General features: G+C 50.6%; 1 protein-coding gene across 1 annotated transcript; it reads right to left on the bottom strand.

The window, feature by feature from the left end:
- Window positions 1-218: 218 nt before the first annotated feature.
- On the bottom strand, window positions 219-8,007 carry LOC101972166 (cocaine esterase). The gene is made up of 12 exons (XM_021721033.3): window positions 7,897-8,007; window positions 6,386-6,590; window positions 5,278-5,419; window positions 4,424-4,557; window positions 4,086-4,344; window positions 3,594-3,692; window positions 3,180-3,320; window positions 2,990-3,070; window positions 2,605-2,752; window positions 2,084-2,221; window positions 1,530-1,602; window positions 219-1,084 (listed from the first exon to the last, which is right to left on the bottom strand). Exons 1-12 carry the CDS (start codon window positions 7,970-7,972, stop codon window positions 898-900), a joined length of 1,683 nt encoding a protein of 560 aa, XP_021576708.2. The 5' UTR covers window positions 7,973-8,007; the 3' UTR covers window positions 219-897.
- Between the last annotated feature and the right edge of the window lie 1,017 nt (window positions 8,008-9,024).

The raw sequence follows: 9,024 nt of genomic DNA, 5'->3' as shown, positions 1-9,024 counted from the left end.
TGCACTGTGGTCCAAGCCACTATCCCAGCTCCCATCCAGGACCTATTTCATAGCTGGGGCTGTGGAGGTTGAGATGTTCTAGCTCCTCCCGTTCATAGCCATGTTATAAGCTCCTTTGTGTGTCATCTAGAAACCAACCCAAGACCCCCCAGATAACAAATCTGCTAACACTTGATTCTGGATTTTTCACCTGCAAATCAGAAGATAACACAATTGCATCGTTAATGAGCTCCCAGTTTATTGTGTTTATTTGTTGATATTTTGGTGGTAGCACTGTGATCAAACCCAGGACCTTGTGCATGCTTAGCAAGTACTCCAGCACTGAGCTACTCTCCCGGGACTTGTTAGTTTATTTTGCGCTCAGCTCTCCACAAGTGGCCAGCCTGGACAGAGTATGTAGTTCTTCTCCCTCAGCCTCCTGAGTGGCTTGGATCATGGGCATGTGCCTCCCTGCTCACGCTAGAGTATCATTGGAGTTGTTATTGTTGCTGTTGTTATTGTCACAGCAGCCTGATGGAGTAAAACCCTGGGGTTTGTGGTGTCCAGGTTTTCTAAAGAGGCCCCACTGGTAGGAGAACATGGGGTACTTGCTGAGAGATGGGCAAGAGGTTCAGAAAAGTACCAGCTCTGCTTCCTAAAACTTCTCTGTCAGCATGGGAGGGTGTGGCAACTGGGAGGAGGGGATAGATGGGGTTGTATCTATCTAGGAGTGGGGAGGAAGGTGGGCATGCATTGGGAATTACTGAGTGTGTCAAACAAGAGAGGACCCATGGTGGAGTGTATGGATGGATAGCTATGTGGATGAGTGGGTCAACCATGGTTCTTGGGTGGGAATGTGTGGGCCCCACAGGAAGACCCCATCACACCTAGCACACCCCTCTGTTCCTGACAAGGAAGCTAGTGTTCTGTGTGCTTGTCCTCAGCCTCCTTTAGCTCCTGGATCTTCTGAGGCAGGGTCTTGGTCCAGAACTGAAGCCTGTGTGCCTTCAGGGCCTGGCCCACAGCAGGCTGGATGTTCAGCTGCAGGTACTCCTGGTCCTTGTCCAACAGTGGCCAGTGGGGTAGGCCCTCTCCGTTGGGGTTCCTGTGCACAAACCCTCCCCGCAGGGCAGGGCAAGGGTCAGTCTGAGATCCTTTAAATTCAGCCCTGACCTTCCATCCCAATTACAGTCAGGCTAGGCATCCATACAGACAGGGGTGCTGAGAGTGGGGAAAGGGGTCCTGATGTAGGAAATTGACCTCTCATAGTGTCATTCCACACAGGGCAGAGCAACCTGGCCTGTGTTGCCCTTCCCTGTGAGAAGCTGGCTCCCATGGTAGCCCAGCACTATGGCTCACCCTCTGGACCACTGTGAGAAAGGACCAGTGTCCTCTACCCAAAAAACACCCTCTGTCTCTTGGGTCATCCTGTTGGGTATGGGGCTAGGATGAGATGAAGGAGACACAATAGCTAATGGGGTCACATCAGACAAGGGGAGCAGTGGAGGGCCTGGGCCCCCTGGGAGGCTGCAGTGTTCAGGTGTCCTCACCCATTTCGAGCAAAGTTGGCCCAGTACTTCATCATCCTCCTGTTCAGCAGCTTCTCCTTCTCAGTGAGCCAAACTGTGGGAGGGGGAAGGCAAGGGTCCAGGTCCTGGCCAACCCCATCCAGCTGTCCACTCCTGTGCCATACTCACCACCCCAGTCCCAGGCTTGTGTCCCTTCCCTATCACAACAGTCCTGGGGCCAGGCCCTCTGCTTGCCCAACCTGCCTTTACTACTCCCAGCCTTTAACTGAATCAACACTGGGCTCCTCCTTGGGCTAGCAGTTTCCTTATTTGGACACTGTGAAGTCATTTAAGAAATGATGGGGCTTTTATCCTACCCCTATTCTTTTATGCAACATACCACAGTTAGGGTGGGAACACGTAGAAGGTGCATAGAGTAGAGTGGGAAAGGTCTAACCCTGGAATGACCCATTGAGTTGTAAGATGGTAGACACTGGATCCCATGTTCTCTCTCAGCCCCAGTTTCTCATTGTATCATGAAAGTGATTGTCACCCTGTAGTCATGAGAATACTCCTGTGGAACAAGGAGAACTCACCTCTGATGCCATTAATGAAGGATCCAAAGACAAAGACTAACTCATCACCATGGTCAGACTTCACATGTGGAGGCCTTATGTACTTAATGAAGGTGGGCTGATGCTGGAACTCATAGAAGTAGACAGGAGCATGGGAACCTGGAGGGTGGACAGAATGTGTCACTCTTGGTGACAAGATTGCTAGTTCCAGCACTGTTTGAATCTTCATAGTGGCTTGGAAGCCCAGAATGTGTCAGGGAGTTGTTGGAAGGCTCTTTGTTAAGCCATATCTTGGACTTCTTGACCATGTGGTCACAAGCAAACCCTTGAGTGCCACTACCTTAGTTCTTTCCTCTGTAAAATGTGTGTGATGTCTATCTCTTACTCTAGCCATAAGAATTTACTGAGATGAGGGCCTTCAGGTACCCGGGAACAGGGTCTAGATAAAGACATGTGTCAGGACCTGACACCAGACCTCACCTGGGACCCACAGCTCTGAGCTGTCTCCTAGGAAGTCAGGATTCAGGTTCAGATACACTCACTCTGATCAAGTGCTACTTGGAGTGCAGGCATCACAAACATGAAGTCTGCCATCATCTCCTGGAACTGGAGTCGGAGGGTGTGGGGGTCCTCGTTGTCTCCCATGTACTCCTCCATCAACAGGTCAGCACATTTGGCAGAGAACTTGGTCTATTCCAGGTGATCAGGGAGAGTCATGTTAGGCAATCTCTGGGGCAGGGAGGCAGGATCAAGATCTAGAGGGTAGGTATTGGGGTTTGGGATGTGTCAGGGAAGAGGGCAATGGTGTCAAGCTGTGTGGTGGACTCACTCACAAATGCACATAGAATAAACTTTGTTCATGGAGATTACTGAAAAGGAAGAGTGTCTGGTTGCACTCTGCCTGGTGCAGGACCCCAGGAGTCTCACCATCTGTGCTGATATTCTCTGCAGAACAGCTCGTGCAGTCTCTCTGTCTATGTCTTTCTGGATTTCAGGGGGGCCCAAGATCTGTGTGATGAAGAGATAGTCTAGAGTTGGGGGTGACATGACCAGGAGTTATGAAGTCTGAAGCTGCTCCCACCTGACACTCTTGTGTAGGTTTGAAGAGGGGACTCACCAAGGGAAGGACCCAGCCATACTCATCATTGTTGACACCAATGATGCTCGGAACAGGTTGAAAATCAGCAGAGGCCAGAATTTCCTTGGGGTGCCTGGGTAGGAAGGCCCCATCCACCACAGCAGGAATGATACTGAAAACCTAAGGGGACATTCAAGGTACATGATCACAGGAAGGAAAGTTTTTTCTAATGACTTGAATTACCTCCCACTCATCCTAGTTCATGCATTGAATCTCAGACCAACATCCAGAGATTCTATACCTGGTTTAGTATATTTTTGTCTCAAATCCAATCAAGGCAATGAGGATACAAGATGAAAAAGCCTTGGAAATGAGATCCTTGTTCCACAGGGAAAGCACTGGATTTTCCGTACACCATAACCCCTGTCTCGCACTAAAGTCCATTCATCCTACCTTGGTAATAGCCAGCATTTCCTGTTCACTCTTGCCCCGTAGGCAGCTCACCAGGGCCTCTGACTCTACTTGCCCACAGGCAGACAGGTTGGCCACCATCTGTAAATAAAGGGCAGTATTGCCTAAATCTCAGCTGTGTGCAGGTTACCCTTAATTCTCAAAGTGTACCCTGTTATAATGCTACAGATGTGAAATTCTTCCACCTTCCCTGAAGCTCAGGTGTCAGCCAGAGGCACCATCACACCTGCTTATATGGGTCTTCTGAGGATGAGGCCCCCAGGGTACAGCTTTGCAAACCATAGAGCAAAATCAACCACTTGAGGCAGAGGTGTGTGGATTCTGACCTTTGAGCTTCTCTGAAACCCTGGAGTGGTGGCCAGTTCCGAAGACACCTGCATGGTCTTTGTTCTCAAGGAACAGACAGAGTGGCAGAGGCTCTGAAGTTCATGGGTGAGTCAACAGATTTGGCTTTGGGCAGTAAAGGATACTCACTGTGGATACATCCTTAGATGAGCTGCTGATGAGGCCAGGCAGCAGGGCCACCCCACTCTCCATGATGGCACCATGGAAGAGTCCTTGGGACATTGGAGACACCACATGTGAGGACACACTACTGCCACCTGCAGACTGGCCAAAAATGATGACCCGATCTGGGTTGCCTCCAAAGTGGGCGATATTCTGCTGGACCCAGCGTAGGGCGGCCACTTGGTCCAAGAAGCCCCAGTTGCCAGTGGCATGCTGGTCTCCAGTGCTGAGAAATGGAAAGGATGATGATCACTGGATGGTCCTCTGTCTACTCAGCCCCACTGAACATCCCTTCCCAGGCTCACCTGAAGAAGCCCAGAACTCCCAGGCGGTACTGGATATTGACCACCAGTACATTTTCAGTGGCTGCCAAAATAGAACCATCAAGCATGGAACCTGAGCCCATCACCAAGGCACCACCATGGATCCAGACCATCACCTGGGAAATTAGGAGATATACCATGTGTGGCCACCGTGCCTAACTCGATCCTGGCTGAAGCCTGAGTCTGAACACCACTTTGGCTTGTGTAGCTACCCACACAGAACACTAATAGGACCTTATGACCTAGGGTACTGGTGACAGAGTAAGTTCCATTTGGAAGATCAGGCCTACCATATTTGGAGTCTAACCAGGAAGCAGAACGTGGATCTATTCCTCTCAGAACTACTCTGAAAGGAAAAGAAAATTGGTGTTTCTGTAATTATCCCACTTGATCATTAACTTAAAGTGTCATCTAATCTCTGGCCCAAAAAATCTACCATGGTCATGGAATTTAGTGATCTCAAGGTGCAGCTTTGGGCACCTGAATGGGATCTCCTGGGTAGAAGCTGGTGAGTTGATCAGTGGTCAGAACATTTGGCCTCTGAGAGCATCCAGGGCTCTTTGACTCCATGCCTAGGTCAGCTTCCTTCCTGCATAGGAGGCCTTCTTGGAGCTGATAGTGAGAAACTTTTCATGGTAGTTCACTCCACAGTGGTGGCCAGCTGAACCTGTGTCTTCCAGTGTCATTGGTATTGTTATGTAGTACTTGGGGTCAATCCCAGGCCTTCACAGCATTGTGCTAGCTCTATACCTTGAACCATGTCCCAAGCCTGTTTCTAAATATCTTCTAAAAGAAATGTTCTCCCACCCTTCCACTGACCATGACTTAACACTCACAGGCAGGTTAGAGCCCTCATGGGCATGTGCAGGCGCGTAGATGCTGAGGTACAGGCAGTCCTCTGACATGGGGATGGGAGGCAAGGTTTTACTCCCTAGGTTCAGAGCCTCTAGATTCAATGCATCTGCATTTTGCAGACACCTGGTGACAATGGAATACAGTTACTCCAGGGGCTGAGCAGTGGTCAATTCAGACCTCAGGTCCTGACTAGATCCCAGACAACCTCACTCCCTGCCTTAACTGATTCTTTGCCTCACATGATCCTTCTTTCAAGTCATTTCCCACTGAGTTCCAGGCCATGAGGATGGATTCCAGACCCCCAGGGAGGCCTCAAGGTTGTTGAGCACTTGATTCCACCTCCTCTGAGGCTGGGCAATCCTGACTCTACGGCCCTTTCTGGGAAACTGGCTCTATGTGTTGACATTCACTTCTTAGCCCTGCCCCATTCAGGCCTGGAACAGCATAGGTGTCCCCACACAGGTGGTTCCTGAGTGGATGGAAGTTAGTTCTCACAGAAGGGTAATGGGGCATCCCACAGCCCAACTTGAGACTCTCTGAAAACCTCACCCCTCCACTGAGTCTCGAGCTGTAAGCACATGCCCCTTTCTCTTGGCCCTGTGGGTGGGGTCCCCAAGGAGCCACCACTGTTGCCCTCCTTAGGGATCTGCACCATCCACTGCTGGAGTCAAGGTCCTTTATAGGTTCAGAGAGCCAAGGCGACCCTCTCCCAGACACATTTCCCCTGGTGGGAGAGAACACCTGGAGTAAGCCAAATCCCGGGACATGTGTTTCTGCTCTTGTGTTTAGCACCTGGAGCTAATGACTTTGGGTTTCCAAGCCCTGAGGAAGGGGCCTGGCAGGTTTACTTCTGCATTAGAAAAATGAGTATGGGAATTGCCTCAATGCAGAGGGATATATTTTACATATGTATTTATTTAATGCCTGGGTTTCAAAACCGGTGCATTAGGTTGCTAAAAACACATTACCGCTGATCTACAGCCCCAGGTCTATATCCCAGTTTAGATGAAGGAGCCACTGCAGCCTATTCTAGGGCTTGGATTCCCCCACTCCCAGTTGTGTGGTTTCCCAGATCCCAGGTAAGCTTACATGGCTGGGTGGGAAGTCCCATCCCTCACACCACTCCAAGGTTCAGGGGGCTCAGGGGCTGAAAAGCGCAGTGGTCCTACAGGTGGCTTGGCAAAGGGAATTCCCAGGAAGGTGTGGACTTCAGCATTGGTGCCCTTCACGTGGACAAGGCTGCCCCGCACCTGCCCGGTGTGGGTGGTCCGGATGGGGCTGACTGAGTCCTGGCCTGTGGGCAGAGAGATGCACTTCAGGCTCAGGTCTGCCCACTCAGCTGCTGACCTACAGCAGTGGGCCAGGTTGGTCCTCGTCAGCTCCGCCTTATGGAGGGAACCTGATCTGTCAACATTTGCTTCAGAAACTGTCTGCCCATCCCTAATCCCAATCTCTCCCATCACTATCACTCGACCAGCTCACAGCCTATCCTTCCAGGCTCACCAGGCTCTTGTGACTTGCCACCATCCTTCAGCCCTCGCATCTGCCAGCAGAATGTCTTTTGGGCTGATGGGGCAAGAGTGTCCATTGCACTCACTGTGCCAGGTCATGTGACGCACTAGGAGGACTGTGGGAATGGAACTAAAGTTTCCCATCCTCAAGGATCTCATGCTTGAGAAGACAAGAAATGACATAAAAAAACATCATTCAGGAGACAATCTTTGCAAACCTCAGCACCACATTAATATAAAATAAAATATTGTGTCCACCTGTAACTAAAAAAAAGTATTTAAAAAAGAAAAATAGAATCTTTCAGTAAAGCTAGAAAAAGCTTTCTTCTGAGAGAATTCTGGATCTCTAAGGCCCCAGGTAAGGGAGGAAACCTGTCAGTGGTGATCCAATGGGGACAATGGAGCATGCATTTCTCAGTGCAGATTAGACTGCAAAGTTGGGACTATGTCCAACACCCACACTAGGAGTCTTTGGCATGGTGACCCTCCCTAAGCATGGTACTCTCATGCCAGCACCTTCTGATAAGGGACTAGAGATTTCTACCAGGTACAGAGCACAATACAAGGCATGCCAGCTCAGGTTCCTCAGTTAAGGGAACCCAGCAGTCACTCAGATCAGCGTTGAGAAGTGGTATCACGGGCTCCTGTATCCCCCAGGGCCAGTAACCTTGCCTGAGGAACCTACCAAAGGTGCCAGCACTTCTCTGGCCAAGGGGTCAACAGACTCAGAACCAAATGCAACCATCAAGCTCTTAAATTGCTGTTGTTATTATCCAAGGGTGAGTAGTAGCTACAGCCACAGCCACACACAGGAGGGAAAGGTCCCCTATCCCTGTTCCTTAGCAAGGAGGCTTCTCATTTGCCCATACTGTGCTCCTCAGAATCCCCTCACACTAGCTCACGTGTCCTTGAGGGTGTCCTCTGTGAGCTCTGACCCTCTCTGGCTCACCCTCCAGCCCCTCATCCCCTTCTTCTGTCTCCTCTACCAACTCCCCCGCCCTGGTGCCTTCCCTCCAGGCTCAGGCTCTGTCTCTGTGCACTTTGGCAGATCCAACCTGGTCTCTACCACCCTCCCCATGGCAGCCTCACCCTGGCCCTGGATGAGGAGCATCAGGAGCCCATAGGCCACGAGGATGAGCCAGGAAGGAAGTCGATGCAGGCACATGGTCGGCTCCCAGGGCTGCTTCTGTATTCCCAGGGCTTCATCTGGAAATGCAGAGCAGCATTCTGCCAGGTGGTATTTGAACCTGACAGTGAGGAGGCGGGGAAATGGGTGGTGCCCTGCAAGGTGTGTGCTGCAGGAGAGTCACTCTGAACTCTCAGAGGTCATGGGGCCATTGTGCAGAGGGCAGGGCCCTACCCCTCTTCTGCCCTTGGCCACCTCCCAATGTGCCACACAGCCTCTGCAGCCCCTCTGAGATCCCAGGACCCTTCTCCTCACAACCTGGAGTCACTAATTCTCTGTCATTGCTGTCACATACCCATGAGGGTGTTGGGGAAGAGAGGAGGGAGCAGAGAACTGTATGTAACTGGAGGAACCTGGGGGGCTTCTCTGTGGGTGCAGAATGAAGATTTCCAGAGATGGAGAAATACAGGTGACCTTGCTGGAGTGAGGGGAACTGGGCTTGCACCGTGGCAGGGACATGTGACTGTGACCTTCATAGCTGACTGGGTGCCCTTCAATAGTTCCTAATCTCTTATAGACCATGTTCTGAGATCCTCTGAGGGCCCCTTCCTTCTCAGTCTGGCCCTTCTTTGTGAAGGCATTTCTGTAGATACCCCATCAACACAAAACCAAGGTCCAGTTTACAGTCACTTATCCACTGGAAAGATGTGAAATGAGTGAACTTTTTTTCCAGACTGAGATTTGAACCCAGGAGAACTTTACTAGTGAACTGCATCTCTACTTCTATGCATTTTTAATTTTGAGACAGTATTGGCATGAGATCACTATTGGCATCAGATCTGACATTTTAGGTCGGGAGCCATTTTATTCAGAGACTCCCAGGATTCAATTTAGGAGCCATTTTATCTAGGGACTCCAGGCTTCCATTCAGAATGTGCCTTCTAGAAGGTTCACCCCATCCCAGCCCATGACACAACCCCTAAGCATGCTTGTTGCTGCTGTCCCAGGAAGGACAGCCTTGTCAGTTTGCTCCATGCTACTGCCAACAAATCTCTTGTGAGGGATTCAGGACCCTCCCCAAACCCCAGAGG

The sequence above is a fragment of the Ictidomys tridecemlineatus genome, chromosome 15, assembly GCF_052094955.1.
Source record: "Ictidomys tridecemlineatus isolate mIctTri1 chromosome 15, mIctTri1.hap1, whole genome shotgun sequence".
Lineage (NCBI taxonomy): Eukaryota > Metazoa > Chordata > Mammalia > Rodentia > Sciuridae > Ictidomys > Ictidomys tridecemlineatus.
The sequence above is the reverse complement of the archived record's forward strand: the minus strand, read 5'-3'. Positions and strand labels throughout refer to the sequence as shown.

Excerpts from the sequence above, each read along its gene's own strand:
- LOC101972166 (XM_021721033.3), bottom strand. The coding sequence starts at position 7,972 with ATGTGCCTGCATCGACTTCCTTCCTGGCTCATCCTCGTGGCCTATGGG. Across the intron at positions 3,693-4,085 it reads CATCTAAGGATGTATCCACA|ATGGTGGCCAACCTGTCTGC; the intron begins GTGAGTATCCTT and ends CTTTATTTACAG. Across the intron at positions 3,321-3,593 it reads AAATGCTGGCTATTACCAAG|GTTTTCAGTATCATTCCTGC; the intron begins GTAGGATGAATG and ends ATGTCCCCTTAG.